This window comes from Zosterops lateralis (assembly GCF_965231275.1).
Source record: "Zosterops lateralis genome assembly, chromosome: Z".
Lineage (NCBI taxonomy): Eukaryota > Metazoa > Chordata > Aves > Passeriformes > Zosteropidae > Zosterops > Zosterops lateralis.
In genome coordinates this window covers 82136575-82155671 of record NC_139800.1, presented here as the reverse complement: position 1 = coordinate 82155671, position 19097 = coordinate 82136575, and the positions used below count along the sequence as shown (strand labels likewise).

Genomic DNA, 19097 nt, shown 5'->3' with positions numbered 1-19097 from the left:
GTGAGAAAGGTGAAATAGTTTTGTATGTCTTTAGATATATGGATTAGAGCACTACATGGCACATCTTTAATTACACAGAGATTAGCAAATACTGTACCTTCAGAAATTCCTTACAGTGCTACATTTTTGGTGCTCGAAATAGAAAATCATGACTAAACAAACACTCCTTCACAGTTCTACTGTTGGTCTGAACTCTGCAACATCTGCACCTCCTCCTGCTCCACTTGCCCAACCATCTCCCAGTGGGACTGGCTGGGATTGGAGAAGATAAGGTGGTGGGTCTAAAGATCCTAATCCTCTTGGCTAATCCTGAGAGAATATCACATGATGGAGTTTCTGCTTGTAAATAGGATTATTTCCCTAGACAGGAAATTTAAATACATACAGGCATTCAAATGCCAGCATTGGGGTTTCAAGTCAATGTTAATGGGTGAAACTTTGGGTGATAAATGGAGTTTAATTTGGCTCCACTGTGCTCCTGTAATATGATAAAATCTATGATTAGTGGAATCATTTTCTAGTGGAAGGCATCCCTGCCCACAGTAGAGGGTGGAATGGGATGATCTTTAAGGTCCCTTCCAGCCCAAACAAGTCTGTGATCCTGTGATTATTAGAATATTTCACATTCTCACAGGAACCCTGCTTCAGTTAAGACACAGAGAGGTGAAATCAGGAGTGCGCAACAGGTCAGGCACTGTCTGCAGGGCTCCTGGCTCAGCAGTTACAGAACTTGTGAATGTGTCATAAATTTTGTCAGGGTAAGTCGGTTAAATGCTGCAAGTCTGGCAGCTTTTGCAAAGGAGTTCCCACATGCCAGGTGTCTGTAAATAGCTCTAATTGGTTACTATATGAATGTTCCTTAAGATCTTTCTGTCTGATACCGCGATAATTTCCTGAGATAGTGAACATTAAAGCTGCAATAATGTATTGCACTGTTAGGTATTTGCAGACTGTAGAAGAGAGATCTTTACTGCTAGGAAATGGAGATCCCAATTCTGTGCAAACTTGTGATTTAAATGCATTGCAATTCCGTGTCAGGGCTGCAACACACAACAATGAATCCATCTTCATCTCCCAGCAGTGTCACTAAGATTATTATCAGGGATGTGTTTAGATCCATTTCTAGCATTAGGATCTGGAGTCTCTAGGGAAACAATTTGAGATGTATAAATATTAATAATTTAGAGGAATTATATCTATATATTTACATTTGGCTTGTTTTGGAGGGCCCCAGACTGGCTGCAATAATCAAGATGTGGTGTAGTGAGTGCCAGTTTAAAGAATAATCCCTTCATCCATTGGCTGCACTCCAGTTAACACAGCCCAGGAAGTTTCTTCCCTGTGGGGTGGCTCAAGGGGGCTTTGCTGTCTGCAAAGTCTGCCAAGTTCTTTTCAGAAGTCATAAAATTATGACACTGTGGTAACATTTAAGCTGTACCTTCATGTCTGCCTGCACTACAGTGACATTTGTACAGAGCTCTGACAGCACACTGGCAATATGAAGTGCCAAAACTGTGGCATATCCTTGATAAATTTAAGACCCAAATTTGCATTATCTAGGCAATGGGAATTTTCACTGGATGGAAATTGTTGAAGGTCCAGGCAAAGCACCAGTTGATAAGGACTAATTATACCTGTGTCTCAATTAATCTTTATACTTGGGGATCAGTGTCATCATGGGGCATTATAATTATCAGTGTCTTTGAAAATAACACGATATTTTTGTCATGCCACAGCATATAAACTCAAATAACTCTAATTTCTCATACTCTGTGATCACTTTTAATCAGGAGGATGCAGGTGTTGTCTAAAAGCAGTGGAAAGTTTTTCAGTGGCAATGCAAAAAGCCTCCTTTCACAGGGACAAGGTCATTACACGTCCAGCTATAGCCCGGAGAGCTGAAGCAGCCTGAGATAATGCCATGGTTTCTGTAATAATCAGGGTACCTTCATTAAATGCATTACTGAGGCAAATCATCAAACCATACCGAATGATGGATTCAATTATCTATATTCTTGTGAAAACTTTCTTAAGGCTATTCCATCACTGTGAGCCATGGACATCAGGAACAGCCAGGCTGGAGAGCAGAACTCCCTATCCCACAGAACAGTAGGAGAGAGAAATCCATTAATTATCCCAGTAAGCCTTCAAATTCAAAAGGACTTGAACATTTCACATCAATAAGTCTGAAAATAACCCTCTGAGATCTGAGGGGAAATCCAAACTAAGTCCCAAAATGTTCTTAGTTCTGTGCTGGGGAGAGCTGAAGGAAAACTGACACTGTGATTTTTGGCTTTTCAGTGGAAACAGGCAGTGGAATGAGGCTCACTCCTGGCCTTGTAGGACAACACAGGAGAGGACAGGTAAGTGTTTTCCACTGTGGCTGTGGGTTGGAGCTGGCTGGACACAGCCAGGGCCCCCATTCCCACGTGCTGGATATACTGAGTTTCACTGCACTCACTTCCAGGTAAAACAGTGGCTAAGGTAAGGTGCAGTTCTTGTGATGGGGGAAATATATAAGTGGTAGTCCATGAAGGAAGAAATAAATGGAATTTCAGCTCAGGAAAAAAGGGAATATACTATGAGCATCTTCATTATACTTTTACCTCTGGACCTGCCTCTCTTTGAAAGGATTCAAAGCCTGAAGGTTCTCAGCTTTCAGTCGTGTGCAAAGTTTTAGTTAATCAGATTTTCCCTGTGCATATACCCTACAGAAATCCTTCTCTAAGCTGAGTTCTGAGGGATTGTGTTCTCATGCTTTGAGGAAAGCTCTGGAAGCTATTTCTAGCTGTGCACAATGACCTTCTGTTTGATCTTGGTTAATTCACTGAAATCTGTTAAGTGCTTTATATTCTAACAAAAGGGTATTATTTTTCCTGTATTTTTGTTCAATATCATTATTACTATCTCATTGCTCTGAGGTATTTATAGTGCTCAGTTCGTATTTAATTTCTATAGTGATACCCTCAGCTGAAAGGAGAAATAGAAGTGTAAATTGCACTGTCTTGTACTTCTCTGACACAGTAATAATATCCCCAGACAAGAACAGGCAACTGAAGAGGCTTGATTTTCTGATGAGCTGTCTCTATTGTAATTCATATCTTCAATATTTCTATTGTATTGTGCTCATAGTTGTAGGACTTGTTTCCTCAGACCAAAACTGCATTCAGCCATTGGAAAAGCCCAGGAAAAATCCAGGATGCTTAGTTAAATAAAAGTAGGAAATCATACAAAGACAAATACAAATAATTCAGGAGATCCCAGTAAAGTGCTACTCTCACATCATTGGAATTGTTCTGTTAAACCTGTTGATTGCAATCCCAACATTGTTTGGAAGCAGTTTCCAATGAGTGTCTGTTATTAAATATTCCTTAATTGTGGAAAGCTTTTTAGTGGAGTGGAATGTAGAAGTAGCAATATGCACACAAACAATAATGCAGAGTTCATTTTGCGTATGGAACCTAAATATTTTAGCAGCTGAGAGCAGCACAATATTGGGTATGAAATGCTTCCTCCATAAAAGAGAAAATTAAGATTATATTCACCATCCCCTGCTATGATATCTGTTATGCTATTTCCTGTGGGAAAATACAGCCCTACTGAACCTGAGAAAGTTTTATCTCTTTACTAAAGTATTCATAGCTTTTTGATTTACTTATTTAACTGAAGCTGTAACTGGACTATCTGGCAAGCTGGCTAAAGAGTTATTCAATTCATTCTAATCCAGTAAATGGAATTTGCATTACATCGCATCTTTTATAATAAAGAGAAATACTAAAGCTTAAGTGGGTCTATGATGTTATATTTACAGATTTCAAGGGGTTTTTTTCTCAGTAACTTCCTTCTCTGGACTTTGCAAGTGTTCAGTACTATGTACAGCAAACTTCCAAGAGCAATCCTTTATAAACATAATTGACACATTACTTACTGTTTTCGTCTGCATTCAATTGCTCTGTCTATCCTGAACTCGGGTAAACTAATGAATCCTTCTGCTTTTTCATCCTAATGAATGAGGGGAAAAAGAAAAAAAAAGTAGATGTAGAAAAAGAGAAAAAGAGCACAGAATTAAATAAGAGAGAAATGAGCAGCAGCTGTTTGGGTTTTATGTGAAGAACAACCACTCAGTCAAAGGACATGCTGAATGTATTTTGCACTTACCATTTTTATTATGAAATGGATTCAATCCATCACACAGTGTAAATAACCTCTATGAGGTAACTAAAGTGATAATTTCTCAAAGGAGGCATAGCCATCCCTATCCCCTTCTGCTGAAGATCACAGAAAACCTTTCAGCCCCAAACACGGCACCTAAACAGAGGAGAGCTCTCAGATTCTTCACCATAAATTTCCATTTTACAGCTGTTTGGTGGATGTCTCTCTGTAAAGCCACAGCTGTCACACCACGTGTCCTGCTGACGGCCCCTGAGGAGCTTCCTTGGCGAGGTCACCTCTGATTAAGTGGGGAGGTAATAACCAGGAAATGTATCCTGTCACTTTTTGCTGCTTCTGAAGCAATTCAGCAGGAAAAGCAGGGAGACATATGACCACCAGGCAGGTTTTTGAGCGGTATCAGCAAGGGCACAGTGAATAATGGCTTGGTTTGAGCCACAGCCTGAGAGTTGAGGGGACACAGCCAGTGGCCCCCACCTGGCATGGGAAATGTCAAAACCTCTTGATGAGCCACAGCCTGGACACCCTCTTGGGCTACAAAAACCACAAAAACTGAGGGGAATTATGCTGCTGCACTCATCCTCTGGAAGAAAATGGGGGAGGTGGAGTGAAAGATCAGTAAGCAAAGTAGGCTTCAGCTCAAGCCCTGGGGCTGCTGCACACAAGTTGAAGAGCAGCTTTGAACCATTTTGGGCTTCTCCCCTCTGTTATTTTCCCTACATTTATGCAGATTGCACCAGCATAGGCCCATTGGATTTCAGGAAAATTTCACCAAGAGCAGCATTTTACACACGAGAAACTGCAAACTCCAGACTAATTCAGCAAAAAGCAAGAGGAACATCAATATAAAAATAACTTCTAGATAAAGTGACTTGCCAATTCAGATTTTCACATCTGCTTCACAGAATGCCTAACTAACACAAATGGTCACACTTTACATGTTCCCCCTCCCCAACTGAAACTGAGGAGAGTTGAGTGTGAACACTGTGTTAGTCCAAATAAATCAATGGAAAAGGATTAACTGCAGCCATATTCATTTCTTAAAGACTGCCATGAACAACTGCTATTTTATTAGGCTTGAACATGGACTTGGAGACTTTAAAAAAGACTCCAATGGAAATATTTCTAGCCCTGACTGCCCCAGACCTGGCAATTAAAGTGGCAGTTCCTCCGAGCATACAGTAAAAATAGAATTTAAAAGAACCAAAAAAGCTTAAGGTTTCGTTTTTACTTTGTCCAAGTGTGGTACGTACTTACATTCTGGTTTGTGTACCAGTACAAGGAGGAATCCTTCAGAATGAACCAGTACTTTTTCCACTTCTGGGTGAAATAACCTTTGGCATCCTTTTTCTTCCAGAGCCATCCTTCGCAGTCGCCGTGCCCCAGGTCCTTGCAGGAAATGCGCCTCCTGCTCACGCTGGAGAGGGAACTCCCTGGGAACACCACGGGAAAACTGTTCCATTTTTAATTCAAAACCCTCCAAGCCAAATACTCTCTAGAAACTGGAATGAGCCATTTCCAAATTCAACAGTGCCGTGCAATTTCGGTTTCCGCGTGAACACAAAGTAAAAAGGGCCTGGTTTATGCAATGTTTTATTTAATCTCTAGAGAGTTCATTCCTCCAAGGGCTAAATTGTATTTTTTTTTTTTTTTCTGATTAAGATGGGCAGCATCATTCCAAAGTAAAAATGTATTTACTTAGCCTCAGTCAGGAACTCAGAGTATGACACAATCTGTACACAGATACAAACTACTTTTTCTGTATATCTTCCCTTTAGCAGCAGAAGCTCTGTCAAATTATGTGACTTTTTAAACCAAATTTTTGTAACCAATAAAAAAGAAAGATTGTTCACTTCCATAACAGTGCACATGCTTACATGATTTTTATCCTGAAGTGAACAACAGTATTTTTACTTTACAGCATCCTGTTAGAGGCACAGCAGCAGGAATAGGGTTGTTTTTCTTTTTCTTGGTGTTATTTCAATGAATCTTAATTGAAAGGCTTAGATTGCCTTGTAAATATTAATAAAACCCTTTTTTAAGATAAATATGATATAATTTATTTTCCTCAAAAAAAAACCCCAACTCTGTAGGAAATCTCCTTAACATATCAGACTTTTTTTCCTGTGAAAAGTCAAGTTTATGATGCTACAAGAATTACATTTGTCCTACAGCTGTGAAACAGAAAAAAATTAGAGAATAAAAAGCACCATCCTTTGCTCTGCAGTATTCCACAAGCAAATTCTCATCCATCTGCTCATAGATGCTCCTTGCCTTCTTCCTAAGGAAGAGGAAATTTTACCACCCACCCAAGCAATATTATACCTATAAAACATTTATTTTGGTAATTTAATTTGGTATTTTCCTTTGTCGCTTGCCATCAAATTTAGAAATATTTGAATCAAGTTGGACTTTCGATACAGATCACTTATTATCAGAGAAGGAGCCTCGTTTTCTAGTTTCAAAATGTTAACTGAAAGAAGTTACCTTTTGACCATTTTCTGCTTTTTACCCTGAGGGAAGCGTAATGGAATGACTGTAAGGAAAAAAATAAATAAATTATGAAACACAAGTGCAAGTAACAGCAGTAACATGTAAGAGCTTTCATTCACTCTCCTCTCCAGGGTTATCACAGCATCAGTGATCACAGGATCTCCTTTCTGTCATTTTTCTCATACTACTTTCCTCAACATCATGAAGAAAACAACACTCTGCTAAATCTGCAAATTAAAATCACTTTAAAAAATATTAATTAGAGTTTCAATGAAACCATCAAGGATTCCTTGCATGAATAGCTGTGCAGTGGTTTGAAAACTAAAGATGTAAACTCCCATGAATGAGCTGATAAACTGACAGGTATTTAAAGTTTGTTGCATCAATGTAATAATTATAAAAATATGCATTCAAAAAGAAATATTCACCACAAACATTATATGCAAAATCCTGTGCTCAATGAGGTGTCAAAGTTACACTCTTGCCACCACAGAAAGAAGTTTTTTGGATTGGTGGTTGACAAAATAAGTCTCAGGAGAAAAAAAAAAATCCTTTTTTCTTTTGTGACAGCATTAGAATATTGCTACAGATTCTGGAAAAAAAAAAAAAAAAAAAAAAACAACAAAACAAAACAAAAAAACACCACCAAACCAAATCAACCTAAAAGCATCTCTTTATTTAAAACCAAAACCAGGGATAGCACTCAAAAACTAGTAAGGATTTGCCTCCAATGTACAAATGCTTAAGAACCTTAGAAAATATTCAGGTGAAAACAAGACTGCAGCTCCGGAGAGACTAAGATTTATTTTAATTTAAAGTAGCAGAGAGAGGAGTGGGTTTGGACATCCAGAGCCCTGTTTGCAGCCCTGGTGGGATTTAGCCGTTCACAAGCAGAAGGTTTTTGTGGGCCCTGCAGGGATCAGCAGCTCCTGACTCCCAAGGGAGCTGGCTGGGAGGGCACAGCTCTCTGTGCTCTCCTGACCTCAGCCTGTCCTACCAGTCAGCCCCGGGACAGGGATGTTCCACAAAATGTGGGAATCCTGGCAGGAAAAGCTCAGTGAGTGAGTGTGCAGCATGCCACTAACCCAGCACATCTCTCCCCTTCAACTTCATCTCTGCAAATGTGTCTCTTCCTTCAAGAGGAGACAAAGATTAATGCTCCTGTGCTGGAGGAAACATGGCAATATGCAGAAAATGAAACAGCAAAACTCTGAGAGAAAGCAGCAAATGTGCCCAGCAGCTCTGGGGGTTCTGTTGATGTATTGGAAATCACAGTAGCAATATTGATCTGTCCTGTTGTGTCAGCTGGAGTTGTGTGGTGGCTGGGGCTGAAACAATCTGCTCAGTGATCCCCTTTCCACAGAAATGTGTTAGGGCAAGGCAGGTGTGTTCCTGAAAAACACATCACCAGATTTCTCCACAATTTAGGCTAGAGAAATGCAGTGATGGAATAAAAGTGATGGAATAAATTTAAGCACATAATAAAATGTGGTTAAATTTAAAGGACTGCAAGACAAATTGAATGTCTGGAGGAGATACTCACCAGAAACTGGTATACATCATTTTATATGAAAGTTTTTAAAAAAAATGAAAAAAAACCCAGCACAACAAATCAAGAGAGAGCTGAAAATATCTTTCTGACATAAAACATATCTTCCTTCTAAAAAAGCTCAGTTAATTATTCTTCCTGTTTTGTTTATGCACACATAGAATGTATTCAAAACAAGGAAACTAGAGAAAGTTAAAAGTTTGCAGTACCTTGGGGACCAGTAGATAATTAGCACTGCTAATGTAAAAATTCAGGCTCCACATTCTGAGAGATAAAAGAACCACTATAATATAATTAACTTGGTGGCAAACACTGTGAGGAAAGAGAACTCACAACTCCAAGTGACTCAGAGTTGCTATGGGAGACAGACAGATGATGGAGAACTCACTGGGGCTGCCAGACTTTCAATTCTTACCTTGAAACCACAACACAGGGCCAGAGTCAGAGGGTGCACACACTGCCAGCCCCAAACCCAGCACAGTGGAAATGGAAAAAAGGGCTAGAGCTGAATGGATGCGTCATGGAGGTAAATTAAGGAGATCTCAGTGTAATCAGGGTATAGGAAAAGTGCTGTCACGGAAACACTCAATGAAAAGCAGAACTGGTTGCTTGTACCTCCGCTGGTTTTAACCACAGGAGTTTTTAGGGAAAACTATTTAGAACTGAGTCATCACAGCCACAGAAAAGTTTGGGTTGGGAGGGACCTTAAAGCTCATCCCATTCCACCCTCTGCCATGGGGAGGGACCCCTTCCATAGACCAGGCTGGCCCAAGCCCTGTCCGACCTAATCGATGAAAAAAGTGCTAAGTCAGAATGAAGAACTGACATTCTTCAAATGAATGTTGTTTGTCCTTTGTAGGAAATAATTGCCAAATGCTAAATAATAAAACCTTTTTTTCAGCTATTTTCCATTGAAAACGGAGCACCTTACAGTTGATACCACAAAAATATTTGAAAATCTTAATCCCCAATCTCTGTATCATAGTATTGGTGCTATTTAAATAAATATTCTAAGAGTTTCAAAGCTTTTCTTTACCCTCAGGGTAAGCCTCCCTCCAGAAGGGCCTTCCAGCCCAATGTGGCGTGTGATTCTCCTCCCCAAACCATCACATACTTCAGAACACACACTAAGGTTCCTAAACTTAACAGAATTCCTAACTTCCTAAACTTAACTAAAAGTATTCCAGACCCACTACCTGCTGTGGTTGCACCAGCCAGTTTCCTCAACATGGAAATTATTCCTAGTTTTTTGTTTTCAGTTCTTTCGTAACATAGGCGAATGTCAAGGTTTGGGATATCTTAAGTATCTTTTAAAAATATGGCAATGAACTGAACAGTTGAGGAGTTTTTTGCTCATTTAAAGCACATTTATAAATCATTACCTTCCTCATGGATGTGTTTCCTGGATGGTCAATGGCAGAACTTGCATATCTAGGACAGACAGAAGAAAGATGTCAAATAACCACAGGGGAAAAAAAAAAGCAAAAAACCACAAGCTGATTACATAGTGCTTACAGCTGTGGATTTCTAAATATAAACATAGCATCCTGCAGCACAAAGTTCTGTAAGATTTTGCTACAGGATGCCACAGATACCAAGAACTGACACTTCAAAATGCAAAAGTACTATCTCTGATATATGTGAGTTCTGTAAAGATTGGAGAGCAAAGCAGGGCAGCAGCACCAGAAGCCTCCCCTCATCCAGTGCAACCAGTATTGGCCATGATGGAAATAGGACACTGAATCAGGGTCAGAGTCTTCTGATCTGGCACAGATATTCTTAAACACACAATTCCCCTTCATGCTCGCAGAAGTCAGGAAAAGGAGAATCCTTACCACTGTGGATGTTTTTTGTATATGTCATGTAAATAGAAACAGAATGCAGAAATAGGAAAGTGATCGAGAGAAAAATTAAAAAGGAATAAAATAATTGTGGACATTTTTAATATATTGCCAAATTCTGTTGGCTATAATAACTACAATTGTTTTAAGTCAGCAAGGCAGGAAGTGGCATTTTCTCATTTGAAGATTTCCATTGTTAGGAGAAATCAAATTTACCAGCAGAAACAACTTCTCCTTTGTGGGTTAGAAACATCTATAGTCCTGAGGCAAAGAAAATTTCCAGCCTGCAGTGGAGGGGTGGTATATATAACATTGAAATTAAATTTGTGACAGTTAATAGGCAAGACTTCGATGTTCTGAGCTGCCTGTAGGTGACATGGATTGAAGGAAACAATGAAAACCTAACAAGTTCAGCTTCAGACATTTAGGGAGGGGATGGAGAGATGCCCAAAATGCTGCTGATTGTGCCATTAATGCCCCATTTCTGCCTGTCCCTGAAAATGCCATCCATGCTGTTCCATCCTTCTGGGCACTTCCCCTTGATTTTGAGGCTGTTCCCATATGGAAAGCATCAGTTTTGATGCTTCCAGTCCCTCTCTCAGGCAATTGACAATCTCAATTATGCATCTGTGGTGGTATCGAAAAAGTCCTTGGTCAAGTTTTATTTGCCTCTGTGCAACCACAATAATGGGCCTCCTTACAGTAATCACAGACTCTCAGCAGCAAAAATGCAGTAATGAGGGAAGCAGTCTGAAATTATTGATAGGAGCAGCCTCCTCCAGGCTTTCGAAACCTTGGCCAGGAAGTCAGGTCAGGATTAGGTGTTCTAGCATGCATCAAGTGTCATTTTTTCACTTAGTAAGAGTTTTCAACAGTCTGCAGGAGGTTTGTTTGTTAAAAGATTTTATGTTTATCAAATATCCCTCCCCAAATCTAATAATTCCTGAAGTATTCAGATGTGCAGACCACAGAAGAAGGAAATACTGATCTTTTCTCCTCTCGAAACTAGTAAATTTTCTGTATGAAAGTGGCAGAATCAATTTAGACAGAGAGTAGCCCCAGTATTTTGCATGGTCTGGTTGAAATGCTCTGTATCGTATTTGGTTGACTTATTCCCCAGCTGTATTTTTAGGAAATCTGTTGTTACAACAAAAGGAGCAAAAAGGAAAAGAAGGGGGAAGATGTGCAGTGATACAAGTTACATGCACCTGGACTAATATCTCTCAAATAAATTAAAACAGTTGATCTACTAAATACATGCTCATGTATAATTGTGCTTTTGAAACAAACTTCAGGATCTAGAAAAAGATAACACCAATTAAAACAAATAGAAAAGAATAAAAAAAAAATCAAGCAATTATTTTAGTATGTCTGCAGAAACATTCCTTGCATAAATATTACCATATAGAAAAGGCAAAATATTAAGGAAATTACTGCAAAAAATGCATTTATTTATTTATTAATGTAATTAATACAATTTTATAATTAAATTACATTTACAGTCTCATTCTAAAATACTTATTCTACACTACAATTTCCTCAAATGGATTTCTGAGCTATTTCTGTTTGACAGATACCTGAAGGACTTAAGCAATGTCTATTGAGACTTTGGATGTGCTCTGCCTACCTGTGGGGCATATATTGCAATTTGTGTGGATAAAAAGGTCTCCCTTTAATCCATTTTTTTAGAACTTGGACTAATACACACATGTAGCATTTTGGATTTATCTTTGTGATCATAGGAATGCATTTTTAGCCACCTCATCTGGATCCACGATTTACATTTAGGTTACTAGAACTTCCATCTCTGATATAATATATTCCTGTTTTCAATGAGTAAATTCTCACTGCAGATTAATTATTGAGTATTTTGTAGTGAGGTTTGAAATCCCTGGCTCAGGTCTCTGCTCTGGGCTGTTGATGCTTCGAGCAACTCAGGTGCACCTGTAAATCTCTGCAGCCTCTGCAGTACAGGTGCAGCTGAACATGCAACACTGACAGCAAAATGTCAAGGCTGAAAGTTATTTTAAAAATATTCATCTCTCCTTATCACTCTGGCATCAACCACAACCAAAAAAAAAAAAAAAGTCATTTCCAAAGCACACGGCTGTGACAGTGATTAGAACAATCTTTAAGAGTTGTTTACAAAGACAAAATGTGTTATGAGAAAGAACTAGAGCAGTGTTTTCACAAAAAAACTAAGCAAATGTTCAGAAAAAGTGTTCATTCAAGTAGCAGCTGTGCCAAGTGTAAAGGATGCAGTTTTTCTGCCTCCACAGGAATGTCACAGTTACCTGACACACCTGTGGCCAGAACCCACAGGTGTTGAGGTTTCCTGTGACCAGAAAACAGCTTCTCCTCAAGTGAAATGAAGATCAAAGATCACAGAGAGCCCTGCCAAGCACAGAGCCAGGCGTTTGTCTGCAGGAAAGCTCAGCAGTGATTCCTCCTCGGGTGCCTGTTACCTCCTCATCATCTGTGATAACCCCCAACAGGGCAAAGGCTGCTGGCAAACAGGGGAACAAATGAGCTGCTGCTCAGGGACAGGCAGCTCAGCTTGTCCTCCTAAAACCTCACTGCACCCATACACCCAGGGACTCCACCTCCAGCTGCAGCTTCCCAAGTCACAACTCCTGCTCAGGAGTGAGGTCACAATTTCCAGCCACAGGAGCCATGAGGAGAGCTCAGATTTGTCTGGCAGCCAGGGCAGGTCTGTGAGTGATGGACAGTGCCCTGCACTGAGGGATGCTGGTGGAAGCCCTGCCCTGTGCACAGAGCTGGGCCAGGTGTGAGATGTTCAGGTGCCAGGAGTTTGGAAGAGCCCAGAGCTGTGGGGCAGAGATCCCTCATTTCTGCTCTGCTCCAGGCTGTGACAGAGTTCCCAGACTTGCTCTACATTCTACTCATCAAGTGAGTTTAAAAAGCTCCATGTTCCCAGGGACATCTTTGTAGCTCTCACAAAGCTGCTGGAGTTTCCAGTACATGTTCCCTGAAGTCTGGGGGATGTTTTACTACATACAAGAGACAACTTCCTTCTCCTTGGCTTTTTTAAAACAAAGGCGGCAATAATAAATACCACAGAAGCTCTATAGGTCCCTGTATGTTAAAATCACAGAGTCACAGAGTGGTTTGTGTTGCAAGCCCATCCCATTCCACCCCCTGCCATGGGCAGGGACACCTTCCACTGTCCCAGGGTGCTCCGAACCCCATCCAGCCTGGCCTTGGACACTTCCAGAGATGGGGCAGCCACAGCTGCTCTGGGCCCCCTGTTCCAGGGCCTCCCCACCCTCACAGGGAAGAATTTCATTATATCCCACCTAAATTTCCCCCTTTTCAGTTATTGAATATAATGGTATTTCACCCAAATATGTCAATCTATCTACGGAGTTGATCTCCTGGTCCCCAAAGCCTAACTCTAGGGATTAAATATCTGAAAAATGGAGTTATTTTGGTGTAAGCTGCTTAAATCACTTCAAATAAGGTTATTAGGAAGGTGATATAATTGTGCCTCTTGAAATATTTTTCAACATATTGAAAAGGTATAATATGGTCACGTTTTGGGCCTGAAGGCTAAAATATGTGGGAGAAGGATTCTTCTATAAAAGAATATGAAAGCATAGCCTTTTGCTATGAAAGTTTGCCAAAATTCCATCAAGTCATATGTCCCTGGAAAGTATCTCTTGGCAGATGCCCTGTCCTGTCCACCAGGGAGGTTCCATCTGGATTGCAATGTCCCTGCCAAACTGGGCATGTGCAGCCCACTGGGAAAAATCAGGTGCCTTTTGCTCTGGGAAGAACAAAATTGTTCAGAAGAAAAGAAGACTCCTCTGCAGATCTTCCTTGTGGCTGCACCAAAACGTGGGTGTGGAGAAGGAAATGGAAAGGGTGAGACATGTGGCTGTTTCTGGGAAGGGTGTGGGGTTTCTTTATGACGCAGAGAAGTGGGGCAGGAAGGACCTGAGGGAGGGCAAAACCAGGCAGAAAATAAGGAGAAACAAGTGGGAGAGAAGAACAGGACAAGAGAACCTCCAAAGGGGCTGGGAGGATAAATTAAAACAGTCAGATTTACAGAAAACAGTAGGTATTTCAAAACTCAGGTGTGAGAGCTAGAGGCAAAAGGTGAAATGAAGTTGCTACTTCAAAAGAGAGCAAGAATAACCCACTCTCCCCCCAGGTAACCCTGGACAGGAGTCATGCTGCAAAATGGAGAAAAATATTAATATTTAAATATTAATGTGTTTAACCTCCTGTAAAAGCAAACCTGTACACTTAGCTGAGGTGATGAACTGCTGGCACTGGAGGGACAGGACTGTCTGTTGTCAGATGAGGTGGAATTTCATCTGCACCTCACTCTGCTAACAGTGATGCTCCATTTGGTTAAATGCCATTTTAACCCTGCACAGCCCACCCAGGGAAACAGCAGCAAATGGTCACCACTATGGCTGCATTTCAGCTGCATTGTGATGTTTAAAACACATATAGAGAGGTAAAAATGCTGTCGGCCCTGAAAAACTTGATGTGGTCAACAGCTGATAGTGTTACACCTCAGATTTTTATCTGTAATTCAGGGATGTTTATAGCACTGAAGGGAATCATCAGCAGTTGTAAATCCTTTAGATTGGTCAAAGCACTCTAAATCTAATTAATTATTCAGCTTCTTAAATAGGTTTAGGCCATATATGGAATGAAAAAACATGAAAAAGAATAATTCTCATACATTACAACTAAACTTAATTAGAGTATATGATGATACAAAGTAGCTGTTGCTTCAAACATTCTTTTACCCTGACTTCTGGATGCAACATGAATATGAAGATATTCATCAGATAAACAGCAAAGAAATGAAAGACAAAATCACTGTTTTCTTCATTAGAATAAATTGATTCAATTCAGACCTAAAGGCCAAACTGAACCCCCCATTCTTAATATCTATCTACTACAAACCATAAATACAAGCAATTATCTTGTACAGACTGAGTTAGATGTAGATGTTCATTGAAACATTCTGCCTGTTGGCTGCCAAAATTGTGTTAGACACATATTATGTTTTTCATCCTCGGAGTGAGTCTGAAATACTGGATTTCAAAAATAAAAAAGTAAATTGGGAAACATAACAAGATGATTTTTCCCCTTTACAAATATTTTATAATCTTTTGTCTGAAAAAATTTTTAAACCTTTGTAATGTATATTTATGTTTGGTGTTGGCAAATGAACATTTACTAAATGATACCAGCAGTGACATCTTTAGACCCTGAAAATTTATTCCTCAAATACTGCAACAAAGCTTCCAAAAGTAAAGAAAGGAGTTTAATTCACAAATATAACTGTGTATATATTTAAATATAGAATAAAAGAAGTCATTACCTTTCAGTATCTCCACTGACAGTATCCCCTGCTCTCTGTAGAAAAAAAATAAAGGGCATTAAGCAGAGCTAAAGACCAGACTCCCTTGGTGCTTTGAGCACAGTGAAACGAGTGACAGAGGTAAACCACACAGTCATTCTGCAGCTCAAAGCAAAGGAAATGGAACATTTATTTTAACTTCCAGCTAAGAGTTATTTTAAAATTAAGATCATGCTTAAAACAACTTGCATCTGCACATATAAGCTAACTTCAAATGGTGTATAATTGTGATCAAATCTCTTTAAAATAAGGGAGCTAAAATTTGTTTGAATGTTTTTGAAAGTGTTAATATTTGAAGGGGAGCTTAAGTGCAAAGAACAAATATTGCAATATAGAATACAGAATTTCAGTAGGACAAACTTTCTTTGACATCATTCTTCACTTTAAATAACTCAAATTCCCACACCGGTTATTCCTCTGAGGTTTGGAAATGAGCCTGTCTTTGTGGAGTAAGTAGCAGCTGATTCGGAGTTAAAAATGAAATCTTCAGACAGTTTAAGTTACCTTAAAACAAGTTTTATGATGGAGGATTTCTCCCACACCTAATAATTGAAATTTACAAAAAATGAAATTACAAAACACCCTCCTCCACCCTCCCAATAGGTTGTAAAATTCAATGTATTTGTTTATAAATGCAGAAATCTGCACTTGAAAATCTTTGACTTCCTGGAAAACCAAACAAGAAACCGATAATTTTAGGAAGCGCAATGTTTGTGTTTTAATGCACTTCTTGAGGGCTGCAGCAGATGTTTGATCACAGATAATACTGAATCACAGATGAGTTCAGAGCACAGAAACAGAAGGGGCAGGAAGTTTGCTGGGGCTGTTGTACCACAGGGCTCTGCACATACAAGTTTTGAACAAACACATTTTGCCACCTTCTCCTTCAAGAAGTCTCCCTTGCCCCTGGGGAACCCAATACAGAACCAGTTACCAGCTTTTAGTGAGCTTCAGCCTGAGTATTCCAGCAAATGTGAGGCGCAAAGATGATCCCACTCAAACAAGAAGCCTTATCTCATGAAAAATAATGAAATGATGCCCTTACACTAAAAGCAGGGAGTTCTCTGACATTCCTTGTTGAAACCAGGCAAAGGCAGGAGCTCCCCACTGAGTGATTGAGCACAAAACACCCTAACAGGCTTTCCTGAGAGCCATAAATGCCTCAGTCCTCCTCAGAGTATGCTGAAATGTAGTACAACTTAAAAAAGAGAACTTCTAAAAAAATAGAACATTTTCTCAAAGCAGACTGGAAGGGCTAACAGCACACAGCTAAAGCAAAATACCTGCTTGAGAGATGTTGCTCTGGTGCTGAAAATGCGCTGCTAAATACAAATGAACCAGTCTGAGCATCCCTGGAAATGCTGGGGACAGTCCAGGAAAATATTGTGTGGCCAAGCGAGCAAAAGAACTTTGACAGCAGCACTACCCATGCTACTGTTATAAAAATAGAATTTATTCCAACCAGAAGGCTCAAAGCTTTCCTTCTCTTATCTCTCTGACTTCTAAGGTTTCTAATTTTAGCATCTAAAAGTGGGACTACTAATTCAGTCAGAGCTTCCCATTCTATTTCTTAATTTCCTTTTCTGAAAATGCTCCCAAAGTAAAAGCAAAGTGTTTCCAAATCAGAGTTCATTCCCTCTCTCCCAAATGGGACCCATTCCATGTTCTCTTCCCTGACAAAGCTGAAATAAACCTCCCTTACCCTGCTCTGACTGGTCTTTCCAGCACCTGAATTACAAATTTCCACTGCTATAAGAATTCAGTTATTTATTTCCTTCCAAGAAAATGCACAAAAACTACCTCTGTCACACATGATCACCTTGGATTGTGGCTTCAACATTTCTTTTGATCAGATGTATTTCATAAACAATTATTAGTGTGATGTGAACTTGCATATATTAGGCTGGAAAAAGACTTACTAGAGAGAAAATTGCTTCGGATAATAAACCACATTTTTCTAGAGGTCAGTCTTTCAACACCACCAATTTTTCTGCATTACCAAGCATTAATTTCCAAAGATATTGAATAATGTAATCTCATTAACTGAAGCATAGTCTGTAGCAGGGAAATTTAAAAAGACTCTATAACAGTGTGAAAAAGAAAAATATGATTTAACCATTGAACAACTCATAGATTATTGTAACTGATTATTAGTTGTTGTAATTCAGAAACGAGCAAAGAAAAATATCTAAATATATATACAGAGGGAGAGAAAATTGTTGATATTGGTAGTTGAAACGTAAAAAACATAATTACATCTTTTGAAGTTTTTATCAATAATTAATTTATTAGAAGAAAAATCTCAGCTCCTGGCCAACTCATCACTAACATAGAGATTATTACCAGTATTTAAGTGTGGACACTCAGGATTACTACAGACCTTTGTCACATATTTATCATCTTTTATTTGATTGATTTGCTTTCCAAAGAAGCTCTCTTGGGAGAACAAAGCTTGAAATGCCAACCTTTATAAAGGATTTCTGATACTATACATGGAAATTCCCACACTCTGGCATTTCTATAAATGTCTACCTAAAGCTAAAATTAATTTCCTTGTGTAATTGTAATTACATGCAAATTCAATGCTGACAGTGACTTACATGTGGAAGGCTCCTACCTGCATTTTCAGCAACCTTATATAAAAATTTTTTTTTGAGTAGTTACTTCTTACCAGTTCGTGACATTTGAAGAAAAAAACCCCTGCCTTTTCCTAGTTCCCAAACTAAAACTTTACTTCATCTTACTACAAGGCCACTTTCATGCGTAGCAGACATGTGGGAGGCTCAGGAGGCACAAGTCTTGTCATGCTGTCAGAGACTATAAAGCACAAATTCTGTGAAATTCAGGTCACTGGCACCTATCTGCCTTCTTTAGTCAGCTCCACTTTTCTGGAGCTCCAGGGATTCCCAGGGATCTGCTTGTGCCTTGCACGAGTGGAGATGAAAGGACAAAAAGGCCTCTGTGGTCCCACAGCAGATCTGAGGCTCCTCTCCCCAAGGAAACCCTGCAGAAAGTCCCATTTACCTGAAACTTCTATAAATGGCTTCTAACAAAAGAATCGTTCCTCTGAATCAGAATTTCTTCTCTTAAGTAAAGAAATCAGATAAACCACCAAGAACAGAAGAACCCTGAGCTGCAGAGATTGTGTGAAAATAGTCAACGCTCATTATTTCCTTGTGTCCTAAAGCAAGAGACAGGACTAGCTGGTAATGAGATTTCATAATGTGTGTTACTAATCTCAGTGGCCAAATTCAAGATATTTATTCCTTCTACATAATGATTTATTCAGATGCAAAGATTCACAAGCTTCTTTATCGTACTGTTCTTCCACTCTTCTATGCTCAGACACTGAATTATTATTAATAAAAGTAAAAAAGAAAAAAATTATTTCTTCTTCTACTTCTTTAGCTCATATATTTATTATCCTGAAGATTTCACCTACATTATGTTTGTTCAGAAACAATCAAGCAGTGGCCTTGTTACGAGGGGCTTTACTTATCTCTCTGCCTCAGAGAGCAGATGAATCTGCTTTCAAAATTATCATGCCGAGCTAAAAATAAAAGCAGCCTTTGAGGTTTTCACTGCTCTCACCCTTGTAAGAGGGGAGAGATAGATAAAACAGAGACAGGAAATCGCCCGA

The 19097-nt window shown here is 39.4% G+C and overlaps 1 protein-coding gene across 1 annotated transcript in view; it reads right to left on the bottom strand.

Annotated features, from left to right (window-relative positions):
* The window catches only part of LOC310922701 (connector enhancer of kinase suppressor of ras 2-like), a gene marked incomplete at both ends in the record, with an annotated part of 168642 nt that overhangs the window by 16368 nt on the left and 133177 nt on the right, over window positions 1-19097 (bottom strand). Inside the window, 5 exons of the mRNA XM_083883433.1 lie at window positions 3929-4002; window positions 5428-5603; window positions 6658-6706; window positions 9595-9643; window positions 15419-15453. Of these exons, the coding sequence (XP_083739559.1) occupies window positions 3929-4002; window positions 5428-5603; window positions 6658-6706; window positions 9595-9643; window positions 15419-15453 (383 nt within the window). The remainder of the gene's footprint in view (window positions 1-3928; window positions 4003-5427; window positions 5604-6657; window positions 6707-9594; window positions 9644-15418; window positions 15454-19097) is intronic.